The 27,160-nt window shown below is 46.7% G+C and overlaps 1 protein-coding gene across 3 annotated transcripts in view; it reads right to left on the bottom strand.

The window, feature by feature from the left end:
• Nucleotides 1-23,475, bottom strand: part of LOC125632420 (uncharacterized) — a 31,654-nt gene extending 8,179 nt beyond the window's left edge. The window contains exons 1-3 of one of the 3 annotated variants that reach the window (XM_075120355.1): nucleotides 23,348-23,475; nucleotides 17,573-17,887; nucleotides 500-637 (exon numbers count right to left, since the gene is read on the bottom strand). In XM_075120355.1, the coding sequence (XP_074976456.1) occupies nucleotides 500-637; nucleotides 17,573-17,887; nucleotides 23,348-23,411 (517 nt within the window). In that variant the 5' untranslated portion in view covers nucleotides 23,412-23,475. Of the gene's footprint in view, nucleotides 1-499; nucleotides 638-15,807; nucleotides 16,468-17,572; nucleotides 17,888-23,347 lie in introns of those variants that run through there. The other 2 variants (XM_075120356.1, XM_075120365.1) reach the window with 2 other exon arrangements.
• Between the last annotated feature and the right edge of the window lie 3,685 nt (nucleotides 23,476-27,160).

The following is a 27,160-nucleotide window of genomic DNA, read 5'->3' as shown; positions in this document are numbered from 1 at the left end:
GGAATTTTTATTGTTTTTAATGTTTTCTCTGTCATACTTTTATCCTAGGAATAAAGTGGAGTCTGCTGAGAGAGAGCTGGTTGGTAACTTGTAACTGCTGGCAATGCCCTGCTCATAGCCGTTGGGGAGAATGCACAGCATGGGGGCTGGTCTGAAGGCAGACTGGTTTGCTGGGGGTATCACAGTGGAAGGCAGGGGAGTGTGCAGCATTAAAACCCCCTGGCCACAAGGAGGTGGGATGGGGGTTCCCACCCAGAGACAGGTGATGGGGGGATACAGAGGCAGCTTCTCTGAAACTGTGACACTCCCTAGCTAGTATCATCTTCAGATTTCATGGCTGGGCTGTTCCACTGCCAGACAGTTGATGAAATATTCAATGAGAGAGGAGTTGGGCACCCTCAGCCACCCCACCCAGCCTGGTACCGCCCCAAACTCTGAAACCATGCAGCCCACTGCTATTGCAGTGGCATTTCACACAGTGACACCAATCAGGACCCACCTCTGTGCTGTGCCCTGGCTCTTCGCACCTGCGCCCCCAGAATGACTAAGACCAGGCAGAGCAGGACCCCCAGGATAATGCAGATGACCACGGGCACCGTGACTCTCCCACTGTCAGTTGGAGGGAGGTGCGGGCAAGCTGGATGGAAATGAACATACGACAGGAAGAGATTATCCTGTAAGAGTTGGCATTTGATCGTGTAATTAAAGACTATCACAATGCAAATACAAAAGGGACTAATTAAGGTTACAGAGGACAGCACGCATCTGGCATTCTGAATGTTTGAGTGCTTGACTTCCTTTTAGATACATAGCTTCATAGATTTTAAGGGCAGAAGGAAACATTAGATCATATAGTCTGGCCTCCTGGGTAACAAGCTACAGAATTTAATCCAGTTACTCCTGAACTGAACCCAATAATTTTTGTTTGGCTAAAGCACATCTTCCAGAAAGGCATCCAGTCTTCATCTAAATACTTCAGGAGTGAATAATCTTCTGCTTCCCTTTTTAGTTTGTTCCAATGGTTAATCGCCCTCACTATGAAAAGTGTATGGCTTACTTCTAATATGAATTTCTCTGGCTTTAACTTCCAGCCATTTGTTCTTGTTTTGTCTTTCTCCACTAGAATAAGGAGGCCTCTACATACCAGTGTTTTGTCCCTGTGCAAGTACTTCTACACTAAAGTACTTATACAGTATAATCACGCCACCTCTTGGTCTTTATTAAAAATAAAGAGACGGAGCTCCTGGAATCTCTCACTACAAGGCATATTTTCAAGTCCTTAAATCATCTTTGTGGCTCTTCTCTGTACCCTTTCCATTTTTTTTTAATATCCTTCTTAAAATGTGGACAGCACAGCTGGATGCAGTATTGCTCTCACCATGCTGTATACAGAGGTAAAATCATGTCCTTGGTCAGAAATTATCCAACAAAATAGAGCTTCACTGGAAAATGCGGGTTTGTTGAACTGGACATTTCCCATGAAAGTGAGTCGGGTGTAATGAACTTTCTCCAGATCACAGGCAGGTCTGTGGCAGAAACCTGCATGCAGACTGCCTTGGGGCCAGGTACCCCAGTCTTCTCAGGTCAACTGCTCTGGGATAGCTGCACCCTGTAGACTGCCCCAGGACCAGAGACCCTGGTACTCTATAGTCTGAAGCTCCAGGGAAACACTGCCATGGAGAAGGGAGTCCCAGCTTTAACCAGGGCTCAGCTCCCAGCTCCATAGCAGGGAATTTAGAAATCCTGGGATGATGAAACTGACAAGAATTTATCCCTTCGTAAAAGGATAAATGGACACAAATCAGATATTAGGAATGGCAATGTACAAAACCCTGTAGGAGAACACTTCAATCTCCCTGGACACACAATAGCAGATTTAAAGGTAGCCATCTTGCAGCAAAAAAACTTCAGGACCAGACTTCAAAGAGAAACTGCTGAGCTTCAGTTCATTTGCAAATTTGACACCCTCAGCTCAGGATTAAACAAAGACTGTGAATGGCTAGCCAACTATGAAAGCAGTTTCTCCTCCCTTGGTGTTCACACCTCAATTGCTAGAAGAGGGCCTCATCCTCCCTGATTGAACTAACCTTGTTATTCCTAGCCTGATTCTTGCTTGCATATTTATGCCTCGCCCTGGAAATTTCCACTACATGCATCTGCCAAAGTGGGTATTCACCCATGAGACCTTATGCTCCAATACGTCTGTTAGTCTATCAGGTGCCACAGGACTCTTTGCCACTTTTACAAGAATGTCAGTGTCACTCAGCATCTGCTGGTGCCCCTGGGAGCAAATTTCATGTTGGACACACCATGTGTTGGTGTTTCCAGAACAAATTTGGTTCACAGGAAGTTTTGAAATAGCAAAATTTCCTGTGAGCTGGAAATCCTGTGTTTCAGCCAGCTCTTCTCACTGCTCCCGTTTAAACCTCCAAGGATCATCTTAGCCTTTTCACAGCATCATCCTGGGACCTCTAGTTCCGTTGCTTGTCCACTATGACCCCTGCAAAGACCATAGGAAATATCTGTATGTTTACATATATTATGTGTACCTCTGTTTCTTTTATTGCTGTTTTGCCATTTCCTACCAGGATTCAAAGAGTAACTCCTGCTGGAGCTCCCCACATGTCCCAGCAAGGCAGACAATGGCTGCAGAGAACCCAGTCACTGGTGCTTAACTGACAATACGGGTGTCAAGGCCTTTGAACTTTTGCCTCTGACCAAGCTGGGCACAACCCCCCTAGCTTGGGAGAGGGGAGGGGCCCTTTCAGTGGAAAAATTAAACAAAGAGCTTGGGAACTATCAAAAGAGAAGCCCTGATGAACAGAGAAGGAGAGGCAGGGTCTGCAGGGAAGGAGATTGAAACCCAGTCCCCAGAAGCAGGGGTACCTGGGATAGGCTGGGCCAGCCCAGGTTTTGAGGGAAATGCTGAGGATTAGGTAAGACATATGCCCATTGGCCATTAGTGGCTTTAAACACTTTTCTCTCTGGTCACTGTGTTCCTATGGATACAGAAATAATATCACTCTCCTGGGCCTGGTACTATTCAATATTTTATTTAATGATTTGGATAAAGGCAGCCAGCCAGTCAGGCAGCGGCACAGACAGCTGCTGCAGCACAGGAGCCAGCAAACAGAGCTGTAAACAGGGGAGTTTGGGGGGGGAAGACTAAGAGAGACAGGCAAAGGAACTGACAGCCTAGTGAAGGGAGTGTGGGGTGGTCTGGCAGTGTTTTCATGCTCGCTGGGGGGTTTGTTTTGCTGTGGGTGGGTGTTTTGGTTTGGTTTGTGTTTCCCAGACTAACAGGACTTAGGTGAGAAGGCGATGACAGATACAGAGGCAGCAGGGGAAGTGACCCAAGTAGTGGAAGACGCTATGAAGATGATTGCATGTGGAAGCTGCAGCATGTACATGATCCTGGAGGAGGTACCTGAAAAGAATTTTTTCTGCATGAAGTGCCGCCTGATAGAGCTGATGGAAGGAAAGATCCTAGGATTAGAGATGCAGGTGGAGATTCTGTTTGAGTTTAGAAGGGGGTTCGAGCGGATGATGGAGCAAAGACATGAGGAGGCTGGAGAGAAAAGCTCAGACTTGCAGATGGAAGCAGGACCGAAGAACTCTGAGAGGATACTGCTGGGTGCGGAAAGTGGACGGGGAAGCATGTGACTAGGAAAACCAGGCAGAGGAAAAGACAGGGCAGTGAAGGAGAAATAGCGCTCAGGAACAGGTTTGCAGAGTTGGAAAATGAAGAAGAGGCACAGCAGGTGGTCACTGAAGGTGAGAGGGCAAGGAAAAAGAGAAGAGCAGATAGTCCTATTGGAAGAGGGCCAGAGTCAATGGAGATATCACCAAATATGAGCCCCAGGAGGATACGGGATGGGTTGCAGAGGATTGCAAGGGACAATAGGAATCGAGAGGACTTGTGGTCAGATGGAACAGGGGATAGACTGGAGAATCGCACCATCGCAAGGAAAAGGCAGGTCAACATGACTGGGGACTCATTACTGAGAAGAATAAACAGGCCTGTAACAAGAGCTGATCCAGAGAACAGAAGGGTGTGCTGTCTGCTGGGTGCTAAGATACGGGATATGGACCTGAGGCTGAAGAGGATCCTAACAGGAGTGGGAAAAAATCCACTGATTGTCCTTCATGTGGGAACAAATGATATGGCTAGATTCTCGCTGGAACGTATCAAGGGAGACTATGCTAGGCTGAGGAAGACGCTTAAGGAAATCGAGGCTCAGGTGATCTTCAGTGGGATTCTGCCTGTTCCTAGAGAAGGGCAACAAAGGTGTGACAATATTATGATGCTCAACAGATGACTCAGGCAGTGGTGCTATAAGGAGGGCTTTGGGAAGCATTCATGGACAGAGGACTGTTCTCTTGGGATGGACTTCACCTGAGTAAGGAGGGAAATAGACTTCTAGGAAGGAGGATGGCACAACTGATCAAGAGAGCTTTAAACTAGGAATTTGGGGGAGATGGTTGGGAGATGTCCAGGTAATCTCCACCCCAGTTATTCTCTTTGAGAGAGAAGAAAATGAAGTAAGAGAGGATACAGCTGTAGGTAGGAGAATGGACATAAAGTGGAAGGGCAGTGTACATACCAACCTAATAGGTAATATTGGCAGAAGAATGTCTGTGCCCAATTGTGTAAAGAATGTGAGGGAAGCCAAATGGCAAAAATTAGGATGTTTGTACACTAATGCAAGGACCCTAGGTAATAAAATGGAGGAACTAGAGCTACTGGTGCAGGAAGTGAAACCAGATATTATAGGGATAACAGAAACATGGTGGAATAGCAGTCATGACTGGAGTATGGATATTGAAGGGTATGTGCTGTTTAGGAAAGACAGAAGTAAAGGCAAAGGTGGTGAAGTAGCATTGTATATCAATGATGAGGCAGACTGTAAAGAAATAAGAAGTGATGGAATGGATAAGACAAAGTCTGTCTGAGCAAAAATCACATTGGGGTAGAAAGCTACTAGAGCCTGCCCTGGGACAGTGCTTGGGGTGTGCTATAGACTGCCGGGATCCGTACTGGATATGGATAGAGACCTCTTTAATGTTTTTAAAGAAGTAAAAACCTATGGGAATTGTGTGATCTTGGGAGACTTTAACTTCCCAGATATAGACTGGAGGACAAGTGCTAGTAATAATAATAGGGCTCTTGGATACGACAGCTTATAGATTCCTTCACCAAGTAGTTGCTGAACTGACAAGAGAGGTGTCAAGGTACTCTAGGATACAGATGTGGGGACCTGCATGAAAACCTCCTAAGCTTACTTTCACCAGCTTAGGTTAAAACTTCCCCAAGGTACAAATTAATTTTATCCTTTGCCCCTGGATTTCCACTGCCACCACCAAACTTTAACTGGGTTTACTGGGAAACATAGTTTGGACACGTCTTTCCCCCCAAAATCCTCCCAATCCTTGCACCCCACTTCCTGGGGAAGGTTTGGTAAAAATCCTCACCAATTTGCATAGGTGACCACAGACTCAAACCCTTGGATCTTAGAACAATGAAAAAGCATTCAGTTTCCTTACAAGAAGACTTTTAATAGAAGTAAAGGAATCACCTCTGTAAAATCAGGATAGTAGATACCTTACAGGGTAATTAGATTCAAAACATAGAGAATCCCTCTAGACAAAACCTTAAGTTACAAAAAAGACACACAGGCAAGAATATTCATTCTATTCAGCACAGCTATTTTCTCAGCCATTTAAAGAAATCATAATCTAACACATACCTAGCTAGATTACTTACTAAAAGTCCTAAGACTCCATTCCTGTTCTGTCCCCAGCAAAAGCAGTATACAGACAGACCCAGACCCTTTGTTTTTCTCCCTCCTCCCAGCTTTTGAAAGTATCTTGTCTCCTCATTGGTCATTTTGGTCAGGTGCCAGCAAGGTTACCTTTAGCTTCTTAACCCTTTACAGGTGATAGGATTTTTCCTCTGGCCAGGAGGGATTTTAAAGGGGTTTACCCTTCCCTTTATATTTATGACAAGAGAATGCCATTTTAGATTTGGTTTTGGTGAGTAGTGAGGACCTCATAGAAGAAATGATTGTAGGGGACAACCTTGATCATGAGCTAATTCAGTTCAAACTAAATGGAAGGATAAACAAAAATAGATTTGTAACTAGGGTTTTTGATTTCAAAAAGGCTAATTTTCAAAAAAATAAGGAAATTAGTTAGGGAAGTGGATTGGACTGAAAAACTTGTGGATCTAAAGGCGGAGGAGGCCTGGAATTACTTCTAGTCAAAGTTGCAGAAACTTTCAGAAGCCTGCATCCCAAGAAAGGGGGAAAAATTCATAGGCAGGAGTTGTAGACCAAGCTGGATGAGCAAGCATCTCAGAGAGGTGATTAAGAAAAAACAGAAAGCCTACAAGGAGTGGAAGATGGGAGGGATTAGCAAGGAAAGCTACCTTACTGAGGTCAGAATATGTAGGGATAGTGAGAAATGCCAAAAGCCATGTAGAGTTGGACCTTGAAAAGGGAATTAAAACCAACAGTAAAAGGTTCTATAGCCATATAGATAATAAGAAAACAAAGAAAGAAGAAGTGGGACCACTTAACACTGAGGATGGAGTGGAGGTTAAGGATAATCGAGGCATGGCCCAATATCTAAACAAATACTTTGCCTCAGTCTTTAACGAGGCTAATGAGGAGCTTAGGGAGAATGGTAGGATGACAAATGGCAATGAGGGTACAGAGGTAGATATTACCACATCCGAGGTAGAAGCCAAACTCGAACAGCTTAATGGGACTAAATCAGGGGGCCCGGATAATCTTCATCCAAGAATATTAAAGGAACTGGCACATGAAATTGCAAGCCCATTAGCAAGAATTTTTAATGAATCTGTAAACTCAGGGGTTGTACTGTCTGACTGGAGAATTGCTAACATAGTTCCTATTTTTAAGAAAAGTAAAAAAAAGCGATCTGGGTAACTACAGGCCTGTTAGTTTGACATCTGTAGTATGCAAGGTCTTGGAAAAAAATTTGAAGGAGAAACTAGTTAAGGACATTGAGGTCAGTGGTAATTGGGACAAAATACAACATGGCTTTACAAAAGGTAGATCGTGTCAAACCAACCTGATCTCCTTCTCTGAGAAGGTAACAGATTTTTTCGACAAAGGGAATGCAGTAGGTCTAATTTATCTCAATTTCAGTAAGGCATTTGATACGGTTCCAAATGGTGAATTATTAGCTAAATTGGAAAAGATGGGGATCAATATGAAAACTGAAAGGTGGATAAGAAACTGTTTAAAGGGGAAACTACAGCGGGTCACACTGAAAGGTGAACTGTCAGACTGGAAGGAGGTTACTAGTGGAGTTCCTCAGGGATCAGTTTTGGGACCAATCTTATTTAATCTTTTCATTACTGACCTTGGCACAAAAAGCGGGAATGTGCTAATAAAGTTTGCGGATGACACAAAGCTGGGAGGTATTGCCAATACAGAGAGGGACCGGAATATCATACAGGAAGATCTGGATGACCTTGTAAGTTGGAGAAATAGTAATAGGATGAAATTTAATAGTGAAAAGTGCAAGGTCATGCATTTAGAATTTCTGTTATAAACTGGGGACGCATTACTTGGAAGTAACACAGAAGGAGAAGGACCTCGGCGTACTGGTCGATCACAGGATGACTATGAGCTGCCAATGTGATATGGCCGTTAAAAAAGCTAATGCGGTCTTGGGATGCATCAGGCGAGGTATTTCCAGTAGAGATAAGGAGGTGTTAGTACCATTATACAAGGTACTGGTGAGACCTCATCTGGAATATTGTGTGCAATTCTGGTCTCCCATGTTTAAGAAGGATGAATTCAAACTGGAACAGGTACAGAGAAGGGCAACTAGGATGGTCCAAGGAATGGAAAACCTGTCTTATGAAAGAAGAAGCTTACAAGAAGTGGAAGATTGGACAAATGACTAAAGAGGAAGAGTATAAAAATATTGCTTGGGCATGCAGGAGTGAAATCAGGAAGGCCAAATCGCACCTGGAGTTGCAGCTAGCAAGAGATATCAAGAGTAACAAGAAGGGTTTCTTCAGGTATGTTAGCAACAAGAAGAAAGTCAAGGAAAGTGTGGGCCCCTTACTGAATGAGGGAGGCAACCTAGTGACAGAGGATGTAGAAAAAGCTAATGTACTCAATGCTTTTTTGCCTCTGTCTTCATGAACAAGGTCAGCTCCCAGACTACTGCACAGGGCAGCACAGCATGGGGAGGAGGTGACCAGCCCTCTGTGGAGAAAGAAGTGGTTCGGGACTATTTAGAAAAGCTGGACGAGCATAAGTCCATGGAGCCGGATGCGCTGCATCCGATAGTGCTAAAGGAGTTGGCAGATGTGATTGCAGAGCCATTGGCCATTCTCTTTGAAAACTCCTGGTGATCGGGGGAAGTCCCGGATGACTGGAAAAAGGCTAATGTAGTGCCCATCTTTAAAAAAGGGAAGAAGGAGGATCCTAGGAACTACAGCTTCACCTCAGTCCCTGGAAAAATCATGGAGCAGGTCCTCAAGGAATCAATTCTGAAGCACTTTGAGGAGAGGAAGTTGATCAGGAACAGTCAGCATGGATTCACCAAGGGCAAGTCATGCCTGACTAATCTAATTGCCTTCTATGATGAGATAACTGGCTCTGCGGATGAGGGGAAGTGGTGGACGAGTTGTTCCTTGACTTTAGCGAAGTTTTTGACATGGTCTTCCACAGTATTCTTGCAAGCAAGTTAAAGAAGAATGGGCTGGATGAATGCACTATAAGGTGGATAGAAAGTTGGCTAGATTGTCGGGCTCAACGGGTAGTGATCAATGGCTCCATGTCTAGTTGGCAGCCGGTATCACGTGGAGTGCCCCAAGGGTTGGTCCTGTGGCCAGTTTTGTTCAATATCTTCATAAATGATCTGGAGGATGGTGTGGATTGCACCCTCAGCAAGTTTGCAGATGACACTAAACTGGGAGGAGAGGTAGATACGCTGGAGGGTAGGGATAGGATTCAGAAGGTCCTAGACAAATTAGAGGATTGGGAGAAAAGAAATCTGATGAGATTCAAAGAGGACAAGCACAGAGTAATGCACTTAGGACGGAAGAATTCCATGCACCGCTACAGACTAGGGACCGAGCGGCTAGGCAGCAGTTCTGCAGAAAAGGACCTAGGGGTTACAGTGGACGAGAAGCTGGATCTGAGTCAACAGTGTGCCCTTGTTGCCAAGAAGGCCAATGGCATTTTGGGATGTATATGTAGGGGCATTGACAGGAGATCGAGTGACGTTATCGTTCCCCTCTATTCAACATTGTTGAGGCCTCATCTGGAGTACTGTGTCCAGTTTTGGGCCCCACACTACAAGAAGGATGTGGAAAAATTGGAAAGAGTCCAGTTGAGGGCAACAAAAATGATTAGGGGACTGGAACACATGACTTATGAGGAGAGGCTGAGGGAACTGGGATTGTTTAGTCTGCGGAAGAGAAGAATGAGGGGGGATTTGATAACTGCTTTCAACTACCTGAAAGGGCGTTCTAAAGAGGATGGATCTAGACTGTTCTCAGTGGTAGCTGATGGGAGAACAAGGAGTAATGGTCTCAAGTTGCAGTGGGGGAGGTTTAGTTTGGATATTAGGAAAAACTTTTTCACTAGGAGGGTGGTGAAACACTGGAATGCGTTACCAAGGGAGGTGGTGGAATTTCCTTCCTTCGAAGTTTTTAAGGTCAGGCTTGACAGAGCCCTGGCTGGGATGATTTAGTTGCGGATTGGTCCTGCTTTGAGCAGGGGGTTGGACTAGATGACCTCCTGAGGTGCCTTCCAATCCTGATATTCTATGATTCTATGATAAGACTCAGTGAGCTCGGCTTGTTTAGCCTAACTAAAAGAAGGCTGAGAGGAGATATAATTGCTCTCTATAAATATATCATAGGGATAAATACCATGGAGGAAGAAGAATTATTTAAGCTCAGTACCAAGGTGGGCACAAGAACAAATGGATATAAACTGGCCATCAGGAAGTTTAGACTTGAAATTAGACGAAGGTTTCTAACCATCAGAGGAGTGAAGTTCTGGAACAGCCTTCCAAGGGGAGCAGTGGGGGCCAAAGACCTGTCTGGCTTCAAGACTAAGCTTGATATGTTTATGGAGGAGATGATATGATGGGATAGCCTAATTTTGGCAATTAATTGATCTTTGACTACTAGCGGTAGATATGTCCAATGGCCTGTGATGGGGTGGGATCTGAGTAACTACAAAGAATTCTTTACTGGGTGGCTGGCTGGTGAGTCTTGCCCACATGCTCAGGGTTTAGCTGATCACCATATTTAGGGTCGGAAAGGAATTTTCCCCCAGGGCAGATTGGTAGAGGCCCTGGGGTTTTTTCGCCTTCGTCTGCAGCGTGTTGCATGGGTCACTTGCTGGAGGATTCTCTGCACCTTGAAGTCTTTCAACCACGAGTTGAGGACTTCAATAGCTCAGACATAAGTTAGGGGTTTGTTACAGGAGTTGGTGAGTGAGATTCCGTGGCCTGCGTTGTGCAGGGGGTCAGATTAGATGATCATAATGGTCCCTTCTGACCTTCAGGTCTATGATTTTATGGATGATGGAGTAGAGAATAAATTCATAAAATGTGTGGATGACACAAACCTGGGAGGGGTCAAAGCTCTTTGGATGAGAGTATTAGAATTCATAATGACCTTGATACATTGGAGAATTGGTTTGAAATCAGTAAATTAAAATTCAGGAAAGACAAGTACAAAGTACTAGACTTAGGAAGGAACAATCAAATGCAAAAAATCCAAAATGGGGAATAACTGACTAGGCAGCAGTACTGCAGAAAATGTTCTGGGGTTATGTTGGATCACAGACTGAAATGGGTGATGCTGTTTTGAAAACAGGAAATGTCATTCTGGATTTTATTAACAGAATTGTCCTATGTAATTGGTAATTGAGGAGGTAATTTTCCTGCTGTACTCAGCACTGGTGAGGCCTCAGCTGGAGCACTGGTGAGGCCTCAGCTGGAGCACTGTGTCCAGTTTTGAGCTCTCTCTGTATGATGGGTAGGACAAGAAGTAACCCACTTAGATTGAAGCAAGGGAGAGTCAGGTCAGATATTAGGAAAAACTTTCTCACAATAAGGATAGTTAAGTACTGGAACAAGGTACCAAGGGAGGTTGTAGAATCCCCGTCATTGGTGACTTTTAAGAACAAGTTAGACAAATATCTACCCGGCATGGACTAGGTATACTTAAAGCTGCCTTGGTGTGGGGGGATGGACTAGCTGACCTCATGAGGTTCCTTCCAGTCCTACATTTGTATTTATTCCAAGGTTTTATAAGCTATTCAGGCCTGCTGGATTTTAAAAAAGTTTATCCCTAGTAGATACTGTTTAACATCCTCCTTAGTTACCAACGGACAGCAGAGTGGTTCACCCTCTTCCCATAGTATGAATACACATCCTACTTCTATCCAAAACTAGAAATGTTTATTGAACACCTCTGCCTTATTTGCATCATTATAAACTATTTTACCATCTCCATTTGTAATGGGCTACACCTTTGTTAGGATTTGTTTGTTTGTTTGTCTTTACTCCTAGTATACTGAAAAAAATGGTCATTATTGTTCCTAGCCCTGCCTGAGTTTTCCCTGATAGCTTTAGCTTCCCTTATCGATTTTCTATATCTCAGAACTTCCAATGTATATCGATTGCTATTGAAATCCCCTCTTTCCATTTGTTGTACATTGTTTTTAAAAAAATGTCTAATTGTTGCCTGCACTGTTCCACTGCCCCAGGATGGGCTTTTGGCCAAAGTTCTAAGGCAGTTGAACACCTAACTCCCTAAGGCTCCTTTGTAATTTTCATCCTTCATTTGCTTTCTAGGACACATTGAGCTCCAGCTGGTTGGAGGGGATAGTGCCTGCTCAGGACGTGTGGAAGTAAGACATGGAGACACCTGGGCTACAATCTGTGATGCCCACTTTGATCTCAAAGCTTCCAACGTTATCTGTAATGAACTACAGTGTGGAACAGCTCTATCTATCCCAGGAGGAGCTCACTTTGGAGAAGAACATGGACCAATCTGGACTGAAGCATTCTAGTGCGCGGGGAATGAGTCCCACCATGCGTACTGTCCCCGGATATCACACATCAATCAGACATGCTCACATGCAAATAATGCTGGAGCCATATGCTCAAGTAAGAATTCAGTGCGAAGTTTTTAAAATCCCAGTGATGTGAATTCTAGATTAGGGTGAAGCAATATACAGATCTCACTGTGTAGAGAGCTAGGGTAATAGGATGGCACCAGCTTCTTGTAAAACACAAATGATCCAAGATAAATAGAATCAGATCAAATCCCCCCTGACTTTCCTTTCTTTAACTATTTGGTATAAAATAGCTCCAAGGCTCCCTCTCAAAACCCCTTCTCCCTTCTCCCCAGGGCACACAGGGTTCCGGCTGGTGAACGGCAGCACAACATGCTCAGGGAGGGTGGAGATCCAGGCTCTTGGTGCCTGGGGAACCCTCTGTGACTCTCGCTGGGATTTATCAGACGCCAACGTTCTCTGTTGTCACCTCGACTGTGGCTTCGCTGAATCAGCCCCAGGAGGAGGGTATTTTGGGAAGGGAACTGGCTCTGTCTGGACAGACACATTTCACTGCAAGGGGACTGAAATCCATTTGGGCCATTGCTCTGGTACTGCCCTGGGGGCCTCTCAGTGCTCACACGACAATGATGCCAGTGTGATTTGCTCAGTTAAGTGCAAGAGAGATGCTGGATTAAGGACACCTGCCCCTCAGTGTGTGATGCTGCCCCAGAGTAGGGGAACCTCAGGACACAGCAAGGGGAGGGGGAGCTAGATCCTAAAGCACATAAAATAATAGTAAATGTATTAAAGATAAAATACAAGTAAATAACATCATCACAAAAAAATAGTTGTGACTGGGGAAAGCCCTGGATTCTCCGGTAAAAACATCAGCAACTCTGTCCTCATGCAGGGCAGCGGAGCAGGGGCAGCACTTTGTCCTTCGGGTTACATCAATGTCACCGATTTATTGTCCCTAGCCTTCTCCAATAGTAATTAGAGGGGGAGCTGGTAGTGACTCCCAATATGGAAGTTGCTTCGCACTTTCTATTATAAAATATTCTCGGCACCTTCTTGAGAAGCTCTCACACCTTCCTTGATTGTTGGAGCCTTTGTAAATTTGGAAAGGGGTCAGTGCTGGGGCCAGGGAGGTGCCTTCTCCTCCTGCAGTGAGATTCCTTCCAGGTTTGGCTGAATTATAAACTGCTGAAAATCACCATTTCCCTTCTCTCTCAAAAATCCCTGAGGGTATTTCTGGTAGCCCACCACAGAGAAAGTAGTGCTTTCACTCACTTAGCTTATTTTTTTTTAAACCTTTTTCACACTTTTCCAATTGAAAAAACTCAAAAGTGGCCAGGTCTCCGTGGGAAAAATAATTCACTCGAAAACTTAATTTTGATGGCCAGCCAATATGGTTCCCTTGTGGCTAAATGGAGCTCCTCTTATGGGTCTATAGAGCCGCAGAATTTTAAGACTCAAAGAGGCCATTGTGATCATCTGCTTCTCCCCTCAACAAAGGGAGCCCTCCTACTTAATGAAGTTTCAGCTCCCCTCTCTGCCCCATCTTCAGATCCATGTACAGAGTCTCCATAGGGCTTCTTGACTCACTGGAGCTGGGGTCCTTACAGAGAAACCTACTGCAGAAGCCCTGGATTTCAACCTTCTTCCTAATATTGGACACGTAGCTTCCAGGACTGTCCCCCACAGAGCCCAAAGTCACTGGTGCCGTTACACACCTTGACTGAGCCTGTAGGGCTGCCCAGCACTCTCAACAGACGTTTACTCTCCTCTTTACAGCTGATACTTTATACCTTGGGGACAATTCACCTGGCAGTTCTCCTGCTTCTCACAGAGGCTGATACCTGCATTCCTAACTGAATTCCCTGCAGCCCTGCCCTGCCTCTCCTAACTAGCTACCCAGCCCATACCCTGGTTCTTGGCAGGAGCTCCTCAGCACATGAAGATGCTGATTTCTCCCAACAGTTGCTGGAAGAAGAATCCCTTCTAAGGAAAAACACCTCGTCCCCTCCATACGAGCTCAATCTGCCATAATCCCATCTGGCCTTCCTGAGGGGCTGTGGTATTCAGTTATAGCCATGAGCCTCCTCAGAAAAACTCAAATCTACTCTGTACCCTTACACTACACTAGTGGCATAGGTAGGACAGGAAACCTGGGTGCGACCCAGCTTTTGGTGGGTGGGCAATGATGGGAGGGGCAAAAGGAGGGGTGCAGAAGGAATCCGGTGCCCTGGGGAGGGGGCAAGAGGGAGGGGGGCTCTCCTCCCTCCACCTCTTCCCTCCGGCTCTTACCGCTCTGCAGGCACCCAAAGCGGAGGCTGCCCGGAGCACACAGTCTGCGGGGCGTGCCTAGGGTAACCAGATAGCAAGTGTGAAAAATTGGACAGGTAGTGGGAGATAATAGGTGCCTATATAAGAAAAAGCCCCAAATATCAGGACTGTCCCTATAAAATTGGGACATCTGGTCACTTAGGCACACCCTTTGGGTGAAGCAGGGTCCCACTGGGAGTCGAGCTGCACCCACCCTTCCCGACCCTGGCTCGGTGTCCATCAGCCCAGCCACATCCCTTTCCTGCCGAATCCGGAAGCTGCTGCCCCAGTCTCCAGCCCCAGCCCCAGCCCCGCCCAGACCTGCCCCCACATGGCATGCCCCTACCCTCCCTGTGGGGCTAGTGCTGCAGCCACAGACCAGGGAAGCAGTGCATGGCACCGGCAGGAGAGAGATGCACCCAGGCTGATGGACACTGAGGCAGGGTTGGGATTCCCAGCCTGTGGATTCGGGGGGCTCTGGCCCTGATTTGGGTGGGCCTGGATGCTAACTGGGTGGGCCACAACCAACCCATGGCTACACCCCTGCACTATACTAACTGCATGCAGGCATTCTCCTGGTCCAGTCTTAGGGCGAACTCCTGGCTCCGTTGAAGTGAACTGAGATTTTACCATTGCCTTCAGTGGGGCCAAGATTTCACTCTTAGTCTTGAAATGTTATTTGGCTACCAAGATCAATGAGCTGTTTGCATCAGTGCAACCCGTCAGATTGCCATACTAGTACATACTGTACCTGACACAGCCAGTGGGTGTGCCCTGCATTGACTCTGCTGTTGTCTTTTAACATGTGTCAGTCTCTCCTGGCTGCACCTGGGTCTGAACTCGGGGAGTAATTCCTAACTTACCACCTTGCTGTCGGACTCACTGATTCTGAGACACTCTCAAACACTGAGATACACATCCCAAGGGAGTCACAATATTCACCAACAGAGAACGTCCCCTTCCCCGCCCCACACACAACCTGTTTCTTGTGCTATGAATTGATCAGCTCGAATCTCACGTTAGACTCAGAGATGACACCACATTTCAGGGGACAGCTCCAGTTAGAACCACCAGTGCCGGGAACCATCTAACACTAGGAGCTCCTGCACTGGATCCACATGAACCAAGAAAGTTGCCACCTACTGAGCAAAGATCAGGGGGAACTAAGGGAATTTACCAACAAAAACCTGTTCCTGACCACCGTGAACCCTGCTCTTCCATTGGCCAAACTCCCTCAAGGCAAACTTGCCTAAATCACTCACGACCCACCTGCTAAGTGCTTGTGCAGACACCGTTCACTGGCTTCCAGGCATTTAAGCCTGGATAAAGTGACTATAAACCTCAGCAGCCATTCCACCACCACACACAGAGACTATTTTCCCAATCAGTAATCTGCAGGAATAACTTCACTTACTCATTTAGAGAGTCCGTTGGCAAGCCCTTGTGTCAAGCTCAGAGTTCAACAATCCTTACAGCACCTTCCACTTATAGAGTCAAAAGAATAAGTGTCTTCTGACAGAGGTGGTTCCCTTTAACACTGTGACACATTCTGATCACTGGCTTATATCTTCTTATTGAGAAACAGTCCATAATTTCATGCACACTCTGTATTATTTCCAGTCTATAACAGGGAGTGTTATTCAGTGTATTTCCCATCTCTCCTGAGCCCAGGTTGCTCTGAATCACGCAGACTGCTGAATGGAGAGAGCCGGTGTGATGGGAGAGTTGAGATTTCCCTCCGTGGTGTGTGGGCCAGAGTGCTGGATGACCAGTGGGACCTGAACGATGCCAGTGTGGTGTGCAGGCAGCTCCAGTGCGGAGTCGCTGAGAAAGCTTATAACCCCCCTAAGTCTGAGCGAGGAACGGGCCCTGTGGGGCTGAGAAGGGTCCAGTGTGCAGGAAATTAGACTTGTCTGACTCACTGTGACAACTCCACAGCCCAGGCAGGAATTGCTGAGGTCATCAGTGTCCTTTGTCCGGGTGATTCATTTCCAGTGGCAGGTCAGACTATGCCGGGAGAGTGCACTGATGGCACATCCACGTCCCAGTTGTTTGCAAACGACATCGGAGTCTGACAGATCCCAGGAATCATCACAGACTGTCCCCAAACTGACACTGTAGTAAAGGTCCCAGCACAGCGACCTGCCCTTGGGGCCATCCTGGGGGCTCAAACCGGTTGTGTCATATTGTTGAAAAGGAACCCCTATGTATTGAACCTGGCCTTGGTTACTGCCAGCTCCACCTGGCAGGAGGGTGACACATAAAACCTCCCCCCTCCCCCCTGCTACCCATGTGAAGAGAATGTGGAGGTTTATCCCTGAAACACTCAAAATCCAGGAAAGGGTTGAGACTAAACCCTGCCCTGAGCTCCCATCGCCGGGGGAACTGCTAAAACTTTTGGAACTATAGGAAAAGATTCTATTCTTCCTTGTGCTGTGTCAGAGGAAGATATTATTCCTACTAAATGTCAGGAAGAAGAAATTAAAAATAAAACGTGTAATGGGTCTTTAGCTGTAATGTTAACAACTGAGTAACAATAAATGACTCCATAATATGATATTCCTGTGCTGTGTAGGGTTGAGGTATATTTTTGGCTGAGTTCTCTATGCTATGCTAGATCTACAGGGTATCAGAGATTTTGAAATTTTCTACTATTGGTTGGTCCAAAATGTGAGAAGTAACAGAGCAGAGGGGGGAGTGCTCTTGGCTAAATCTAATTCTGGCCAAGCTGGGAAAATCTGCCCATTCCTCCATCACCCTATGAGGGTGGCAAAGGGGCTACATAAATGTCCCAGCCTCTGTACCTCTGCGGTTGGGTGTCTGGGTCTGGATTTTAGCATGAGTGTAACATTTTCAAAAGTGTCTCAGCAACTTAGGACCAACCTGACATTTCCTTTTCCATTTTCTCTCGTATCTGCATTTTTAGAGGGAAAGGAAAGATGTGGCATTGAAACAACTGGAAATGAGATACTGAGAACACTTCACAGTCACACAGGGGGCTCCTCATTGGCCAGTGAGATGATTAGTAATAATTACAGTCCAGTAATAACAATCATTACAGGAGTTGTTCTGGTTTTTGTTCATTTCTAATTAGGGTCACAGGCACACGATGCCCTCTGGGTTCAAGCCCTTTTGTCTCAGGGGTTTTGTCTTTCAGGACTGAGCTGGCTGATTCTTACCTGAACAGGTCACTCCAGCATCCTCTTCATGACTGCAGTCACTCTCACCGAATCCCTCGTTCCCACAGTCCCAGAGAACAGACTCGGTACCATCACAGGAAACTTCATCCAGCCAAATTTGTCCAGATCCTCGTCCAAAATAAGCATTAAGATGGACACTGACAGCAGCTCCACATCCCAACTGCTTACAGACAACCTCAGCATCTGTAATGTCCCAGCCGTCATCACACACCGTCCCCCACCGCTCCTGGTGTTTAACCTCCACTCTCCCGACACAGGGGCTGCCTCCATCCACCAGCCTCAGCTCACCAGAACCTTCAAAGAGAGACACAGAGCAGGATCAGAACAGCACGGAGCCCCCTTCCCAGCATTATCACAGCAGAGTCCACGCCCGGAAGCGGGGATCCGTGCCCACAACCAGAAGAATGGGACATGCCCAGAGCTGCCTCATGGTGTCACCTTCTCACATCTCAGGGCCTCATGCTCGGGGCTGTCAGTGCTGCAGCTCTCCCCATTTTATCCACACTCTGGCGATTTGGGGTGTTTTTACCTGTCTCATGAGAACACAATGAAAGGCGCCAACTCACTGAGTTTCCCTGATTCCAAATGGCGCCATCTCCTGTCACTGTCACTGTCACTGAGGCTGAAGCCAGTGCGAAGCCACCATCTCCCTACAGTCTGTCGGCATCTGGGAGTGAGGACCCCCTGAGTAAAGCTGGCTGCCACTTCCCCCTGGGAACACGGCTGTCTCTGTGTGGCTGCGGGGGCTGGACAGGACCCAGGGATCGTGACGGGCAGCAGAGACCAGTGAAAGGAGGATGGGGAGAGTGAGGGGAGCAGGACACTGCAGGGACAGGAGGCAGATTCAAGGGTTGCAAGGGAATGGAGTAAAGATGATGAGCTGGCCAGAGTGACGGGTGGGGAGGGGGTTCTGGAGCAAGGGGGGGAGAAAGGGTGGGGAAGAGAGAGAGTCTGTAGCAGGGGGCAGGAGGGACAGAGGGGAGGAGGGTCTGGTAAGGGCTGTCGGAAGGATCAGGAATGAGAAGGTGGGTCTGGAGTGGGGGGCGGGAAGGAGGTTGGAAAGCGGGGGCAGGAGGGAGAAGTGGGGAGGGGAGAGGTGTCTGCAGTGGGGGTTAACAGGGAAGCAGGAGAGAGCGTCGGAGGGGAGGAGAGGGGATAGGGATCTGAAATTGGGGCAAGCGGGAGGAGTAGAGATAGAGCACAGGGTGGTCTGGAGGGAAAGCAGAGAGCATAGGGCTGGAGGGGGTTATTGAGCAGGGGGCAGGAGGGAGGGGAGGAGAAGGAGGTCTGAATGGAGAGGTGGAGAGAGGAGGGGGTCTGGAGTGGGGCACAGCAGTGAGAAGTGAGGAGGGGGTTGAAGAATCGAGGCAGCAGGGAGAGAGGGGAAGGGAGAAAGAGCAGAGAGGAGGGCAGAAGGAGGCATGGGGAGAAGAGGGACTCTAAAAAGTGGGAAAGGGGGAGGTATGGGTGGGGAAGGGTGATCACGTGTAGGGGGAGGAGTGAGGGGGACTTTTCAGCCTGCGATTCTCACCCCACGCTGGCAGAGGAGAAGAGGGGCGTTCTAAAGTCCAAAGATGGATGGAAAAATGAGACTGGATGGTTTTTTTAACCTCACAATTTTTGTTCTGTGGCGCTTGGCATTACAGCCTTGTGCTCCCTAACGGAGCTTCCTCTCCCCACCTGTCCCACACATTTCTCTCTTCCGCTGGTCTCCTCCCGCCCTCCTCCCTTGGGCTCTTCCCCCTCCTCTTCTCCCCTTTCTACCTGGCCTCTCCGCCCTGCATGTACAGGCTGCTCCTTCCCTAGATGAGGAGCAGACTCTGCCCCCACTCCCTGCAAGCTGCTTTTCTCCCAGTTGCTCTGAGTTTCACCCCCTGCCCTCAGTTGTCTCTAGGCCTCTTTGCATTTCTGGGGGTTGTGGAGAGGCAAAGCTGGCTGCTGGGAACGAGGCAGTTCACAGGGACTGTGAGGTGGGGCAACTGCCTGCCACACAGTCCTCAGATATTGCCTGGGAGAACTGGCCCCCAGGTAGGGTTTGAAGACCCAGGACTGTCCCTGAGACTCAGAGCAAGTCCCGGCATCATTACTATGCCTAGGAGCTACGGCTACATGCAGAGTTCCACTGTGAGCCATGGAACAGGCTGGTTGCAGCTGTGGATGGCTGAGCTGGGGACACCATGTGTAAGGAGCCTCCATGGAGCTGAGAGAACAGTGCAGTTCACACCAGTACGTGGCCAGACCATCCTGCTCCTTCAATGCCAAGCAAATACAAAATGGTCACTTTGCTGCAGTCCATAGGGAAGGTTATTAGGTGCTGCTCTGTTCATTCTAGTCCCAAAGGAAACCCCTTGGGCCTGGTCTGCACTAGGACAAAAGGGGCTTTTTTCAATTGAGTTAACTCAGTGACGTTCACTCGTGGTAGAACCTAAGGCTAAGTGCACACAGAGTTCTGTTTCCCTGAATACAGTTGAACCTAACAACAGCCAGCAGTTTCAATGCTCAGAAATCCCCAGCCTGCACCTCCAGCGAGCTCCAACAGGCTTTGGTTCTTTGCTTCCTTCTCGGATCCCGGTCACAACTCCTTCTACTGGCTTCTCCCTCCAACAGACATAGTCCAACACCAATATCCTGGCCCCTGCACTGGCAACAAGGGAAACTCCTGGCTAGCTCTGCCCTGACCATGTGGCCAATGCCTTGGGCAATAGCCCCCACTGTCTGCAGATGTTTTTACTCCATAAAGGATTTTGATGGTTCTGTCTGTTGAGCCTAATAGAGTGTGCTTGGCCCAGGCATTGGCTTTCATGAGGTCTGTGATTCGCATTTGATGCAAGACCCTGTGATGGCAGCCATTAGCACCACCTTTCAGGAGAACAATCACATTTATATACTGCACCTATCATATGCTTGCACCACTTCTGTCACCCAACCTGGAATAATGACCCCACCCAGCACTCTGAACATTGACAAGTTCAGATCTGGGTCTGGGAGTAAAACCCACAGCTTTAAGTCCATCCCTGATATTTTCTCATTTGTTTGCCTGGAGCCCACATAATTGTTTTCCCACACAATTTAAAGTGTTCAATAGTTGTGAAACGCTATTGTGACGTATTCCCCGGGGGGTGCCACCTGGAACTGGGGTACCACTGAACCCCCTGATGCACCGGCCTGGGCTCCCTTTCACACTGTACTGCTATGACAAACAACAAAGCCCTCCAGCCTGCACTTTCACCAGCATTCACACAGATTAGGACACACCCAGCTGCAGTTACACACAGGCTCTCTGGGTCTGTAGCTGTTATGTTAACTACTGAGTCACAAAAAATGACCCCATAATATGATATTCCTGTGCTGTGTAGGGTTGAGGTATATTTTTGGCTGAGCTATCTATGCTATGCTAGATCTACAGGTCTGAGATATTTTGAAATTTTCTATTACTGGTTGGTCCAAAATGTGAGAAGTAACAGAGCAGAGGGGGGAGTGCTCTCGGCTAAATCTAGTGGGGTGGGGGAAGCCTGGGAAGTGTTGATATTTGCAAATGGCTAAATCATTCCCCTCCTGTTATGGTGACAGGGTAGTTGGTGTGAATGGTTGATGTCAGTGTGAAGGTCTCCACTATCTCTGTCTGTAGTTCACCCCTGACCAGTAACAGAAGTTCTTTGTGTGAGTGTGAACCATGCTGTATGAATTAACTCAGTGGCTGTCAAGCTATTTCCCAGTCAGCCATTCCTCTGTCAGAGGAACTGAAGCAGGAGGGGAGAGCGAAGGCAGTGCTGGGCAATGGACGGCAGTTCCTGTCTCAGGGGTGAGGGGAGGGTAAGCGCAGTCTCCAGCTGAGCAGCCAGGGGGAGTTGTGCAGTTCGGGTGCACAAAAGGGTGACTTTTCAGCCTGCAATTCTCACCCCACGCTGGCAGAGGAGTAGAGGGGAGTTCTGAAGTCCAAAGATGGATGGAAAAATGAGACTGGATGGTTTTTTTAACCTCACAGTTTTTGTTCTGTGGTGCTTGGCATTACAGCCTTGTGCTCCCTAACGGAGCTTCCTCTCCCCACCTGCCCCACACATTTCTCTCTTCCGCTGGTCTCCTCCCGCCCTCCTCCCTTGGCTCTTCCCCCTCCTCTTCTCCCCGGCCTCTCTGCCCTGCATGTACAGGCTGCTCCTTCCCCAGATGAGGAGCAGACTCTGCCCCTACTCCCTGCAAGCTGCTTTTCTCCCAGTAGCTCTGAGTACATGGCCAGACCATCCTGGCAGACCTTTCCTGCCCAACACTGGGATCATTTTCATCCTCTTAATACCAGCCAAACAGGTTCCAATCACTGTATTATTTAAATCATATCTGGGTCCCACAATCGATTTTAATCCTATTGTTAATCAGTTTTGGAATCTCTGGGCCAGATTCACTCCCTGCTTTGCGCCAGCTCATGCTGCTGTAACACAGGGCATAGCCACCGCTACTAGTGTTACGTCTGCCTGGAGCTGGGACACAGCTTGGCAAAGAGCCTTCAACTCTCTCTGTGCTGGAGGAATGAATGAGAGCAGCCCTGAAACTGAGCAAGGGCGGCCTTGAGGGAATGAAACCAATGTGGCCGTGAGACACCCTGATGCAGCACCTCTGCCATGCAGCTTGTGCTGGTCGGGCTTCTCTAGACTCCAGCTAGGATTCAAAGCTTCTCTGCTCCAGCAGAAACCTTGGGAAAGGGAGGGAGGCAGGGCTCCTGCAGGATAAATCTTCCTGCTGGCAGAACTTCCAGTACCCTCACGCGCACCGGGCATTGCACACTGCACTCTACCTCACCCCCCCTCACCCTCTCTGTGGCATGAATCAGCTCTGGATTTATTTGGGAAAATCCTGCTCATCTCACACATGCAAAACTTCTACTGGCTTCAGTGAGTGAATGGGGGAGTGAGGAGCCAGGACTTGACCCTTGGAGCTGTTGGATTCTGGACCAAACAGACATTTCTGTTGGATCCCAAATTATTGATGTATTTATTGGAATTTAAAACACTAAAGTGATGCCTAGCCAAGGCTCTAGGCACCTGGATGGCATTGATAACACACAAATTCCATCAGCATTAAGTGACCATTTCAATAGGAACTCAGCTAACCAGACACCTACAGAAACTCCTTCCACCCCTTTTTCATTATGTGATGCACAGCCTGTGTTCTTCCCAATCTCCACCCCTCAAACGAGTGTATTTTGCAGTGTGCCCAAAAGGTCACCAAATTTGCACTATTTTGGCCCAAAGGGTGAGCAAGTTCTAGAGTCCTGGAGCCCTCACAGAGGGCACCCTGCCAGCCACCCCTCTCCTTTATAAAAGGGGGAACCAGCTCGGGCACCCCTGCTAACCACAGCTCTGGCCGTACAGCATAGGGAGAGAGGTGATCCCTCAGGGAGACCTGTCCCAGGCCATTTAGGAATTTATAAATCATCATCAACACCTTAACCTCCACACAAAGCTGGGCAGCCTGTGCAGATCCTGCAGCACAGCTCCCAGCCAGATGCGCTGCTCAGTGAGTTGCTGCCATTTGCACCAGCTTCGTTGTCTGAATGGTTTTAAGGTACAGCCCCACACAGAGGTCATTGCAATAGTCCAATCTCAAGGTAAAAACAGCCTCTGTAACAGTGGCAAGGTCCAATCCCAAAAGGAAAAGTCACAACCTCCAAGCCAGACATGGATGGTAAAAAGCGGACTGTAAAAGTTACCACCCTAGTTCCAGTTAACCCAGCTCCCCTGGTGAAACACAGAGGAGACTTACCTGCTATGACCTGAATTGTGAGGAGAAGAAGCCACAGCACCGGAGTGGAGAGATGTCCCTTCATTGCCAGCCTGACTTGCTGTCGCCTCCTCTCAATACTCTGGCTGCACTTAAACACCTGCCAGGGCTCCTCTGTGTCTGACAAGTGACAACAAAGCAGTGGAAGGGAAATATATAGATTCAGAGGCTGGCATCAGCTGCGGGAAGGAACCAATAGCAAACCCATCTGCCTTTTTAGTTATTATCAGTGGTTTTATCTGTGAATGTATGAAGCTAAAACATCCAATAAAACTCAAAAGCAACAAACATCACCATATATGAGTGATGAGCCCCCTCCTGATGTCAGATTTACCACAGCCTCAGATCATCGGGTAACCCCCATCTCTGGTGCGGGAAGAAAAACTGCTGTACAAACTGTATGTACCTATGTTGTTTCTCACCCTCATAGATTCTATATTGTATTAGACATCAGTTGAGAGACATTAGAGGCAGGTTATTTTATAAACTAGGGAAGAAATGCCATGTGCCAAAGGTGATCATTACAAGACCAATTCCCAGTATAGGACATGCCCAACTGTAGACAAGGACATGTCACTAAAACCAGGTTGTGTCACTCAGATCAGGTGTTGTACAAGATAAATTACCCAGCACCACCTGTAATATTGACAGTTCTTCTACTAATAGACCTTGGGGTTTCCTGCCTAGACCATGATCATTTGTGGTAGAGGCAGATCTCAGGGCTTCCTGAGTAGGCCATAACCCTCTCTTGCAGTAGCAGGATGTTTGGCACACATTATGCCCATCAGTGCTGTCAGTAGGGGGAAGACTCCTTGGAAAGAAGTTTACTTGATTCTTGGGACACAGACAATTAACGGAACAAGCACAAGGCAAGGGGCATATAGCTCAGAATAATGACTGGCTGGCATCACACCACCTCAGGCTCTTCCTAAAGAGAACTGTTACAAATACTTGGATTAAGGGAAACATCTTTAACTCTTTACCTCTCCATTTTCTCCCGTGCTGCCCTTTCTTTATGGAGAAAACTCCCCCCAAAAATCTGTGCAGCCAACACCTGATCCTCCTTTGAATCCCTTCTTGAGATCCCTCCCTCTGTTGTGTTTCCGGAACAACTCTTGACAGTGACTAGCTTGGCAGGTGAGGAGCTCTGGGTGTGCCTCTTGCCTTTCCTTCCCTTTCCTTATTTTAACCAACCTCCGCTCCCTAATCCTGCCATTCCCCCTCACTCAGCCTTACTGCTACTTAAACGGTAACGACAAAACAGGAAATTGTACCAATCATCACCATGTGAATTTGCTTCTATGTTATTTCTCCCACATCCAATCCTGCACCTGTACTTGAGTCTTTTGGACTGTCAGGTCTCTGGAGCTGGGAGTGTGTCTATATCTGTGACCTAAATGAGCCTTTGGGTGTCTCAATAATATAAATGTAATAACGATTTGATTATTAATAAGAATAATTAACAATTTATCCATCTCCTGCTTTATTATCAGGGGGTTTAAAGAAGAAAGAAGAAGGGCTGCAGCAGTTAAAAATAAACCAACCTGGCTTTAATGGGAAGTGAAGGCCGCTATAAAAATTAAAATATCTGTCTATCTGTCTATCTATATCACGTAACCTATTTATCCACTTGTAATTATATATTCATATTCAACACTATTATCAATGCTGGAGGCGAAGTTGGGTTTGTGGGAGGAGGCTAACGGCTCGCAACCCGCCATGTAATAACCTTGTGACCCCTCAAGGGGTCATGCCCCCCGCAGTTTGAGAACCCCTGAAGATAATTATAGGTCTGTGAGGCTGACATTGGTTCCAGGAAAAATAATAGAATTTCTGATATGGGACTCAATCAATAGAGAATTAAATGAGTATAATTTAATTAATGCCAAACAACATGGGTTTATGGAAAATGCATCCTGTCAAATTAACTTGATGTCCCTTTTTGGTGAGTTTACAAATTTTGTTGATAAATAATGTTCAACTTGGTTTGGATTGAAAAGTGGCTACCTGACAGGTGTAGCCTTTGATAAGTTTAGGGTGCAAATTCCACAGGTCACTAATAACAGGTTCCTTACTCAGGGAGCTACCAAAGATTATTATCAAATGAGACTGGTGAATCACACAAATAGGAACAGGAAGACTTTGTTTAAATTTATTTAAAATCCAAATAAATCCAAGCATAAGCATAATTATATGAAAACATATATATGTAAGCAGAGCCAGAATGAGCTCTACCCTGACATCTGGTGCTGAGCTGTGGAAAAGGACTTTAGGGGCTGATCTCGTTTGCATGGGCACACCCACCCCACCTAGCATGATGGGACTGCTTGCCCAAATGGTCACTTTGGCTGCTGTGGGATCCCAAGTCTCTTTGTTATTGGGACAAGAGTAATAAAGTGTTGTTATCCTGGTTATGTGATTCAAGGACAGTAGAACTGTACTTGGCATTTTATGATAGAGGGACTTGCCCTCAACTAAGAAGCACTTGCTAGGCAAGGGACATGGGGTCCAAAGCTCAGTGAACTGAGAGAGGTTGTGGGGTAGGTATGTGTACCTGGGTGACAAACACCACTTTGGACCTTTCTCTCTGTACTGTGTAATAACAGAGCTAATTTTGACTTTGTTAAGAGCCTTGTTATATGCTGCAGAGCTAAAATCACGATACCTAGGTTTAAGCGTTAGACCTATTTTGGACTGGTGGTTTTCTCTTTCTATATATATATATATGTAAACAAAACACCCCCAAGTCTCACATACTTGCAATCTTATGGAAACTATTAGAGATAAAGGTGAAGAGAATAGTATGTGGAGAGCACCAAAAATGGACAGTAATGATCTGGTTTCCACCATCCTAATGCCTCAACTAGGCATTGGCTTGGCCATCTGTTTAAAAAAGAGATGAGGTATGTTAGGTAGTATCTTTATCTACAAACATCTTCTATACCCCTTTCCTTATGTCCCCCACACATCTGGGACCATTTTTGATTTAGGTCTCTGCCCTCTGCCCACATTTGTCATTGCGGGGCCCATAATTTAGGTTTTGCTTACTAGCATCATCTCTTTTTGTGTCATTCTTTTTCCAGTGGTTTCAATACATACATATGGTTTCTCCAAACCCCCACAAAGCCCCTAGAAAGCCCCATTATTTCCAGCTTCTGTGGTGCCCTTGTGTATCCCAAGATACATATTGGAAACTATTGTTAAATCCTATAATGTTTGGTTAAGCAGTCATGCAAACACATTTCCTACATAGGCTATCATAACTACTAACAGGCCCACCAGGCCTCAGCTTATTGTCAAGCCCATCTTAGTTGTTACACAGATTCTTATGTAAACCTACTTGCATGTCTTGCATTACAGCTCCAATAGCTTCTATTTTACTATCTTCAAGGATTTTATGCCTTAATACATGATTTATAATCTAATTTTGCACACTCAGATCAAGTTGGGGTTACAGGTCAACACAGGTCTCAAAATGTAACTGTAAACAGGGATTTATAATCGAGCTGGTATGTTTCTAGTGGGGCCCTGCAGGGATCAGTTCTTGGCCTTATGCTATTTAACCTTTTTTATCAATGATCTGGAAGAAAAGATAAAGTCATCACTGATAAAGTTAGCAGATGACAACAGACTGGGTGAGTAGGACAGGTCACTGATACAGAATGATCTGGATCACTTGGTAAGCTGGACACAAGCAACTAATATGTGTTTTAATGTGGCCAAATGTGAAGTTATCCGTCTAGGAACAAAGAATGTAGACCCTGCTTATAGGATGGGGAAACTTTCTCCTAGGAA

The sequence above is a fragment of the Caretta caretta genome, chromosome 1 (genome assembly GCF_965140235.1).
Source record: "Caretta caretta isolate rCarCar2 chromosome 1, rCarCar1.hap1, whole genome shotgun sequence".
In the NCBI taxonomy this organism is placed as follows: Eukaryota; Metazoa; Chordata; order Testudines; family Cheloniidae; genus Caretta; species Caretta caretta.
Note: the sequence above shows the minus strand (reverse complement) of the source record. Positions and strands in the feature narration are given on the sequence as shown.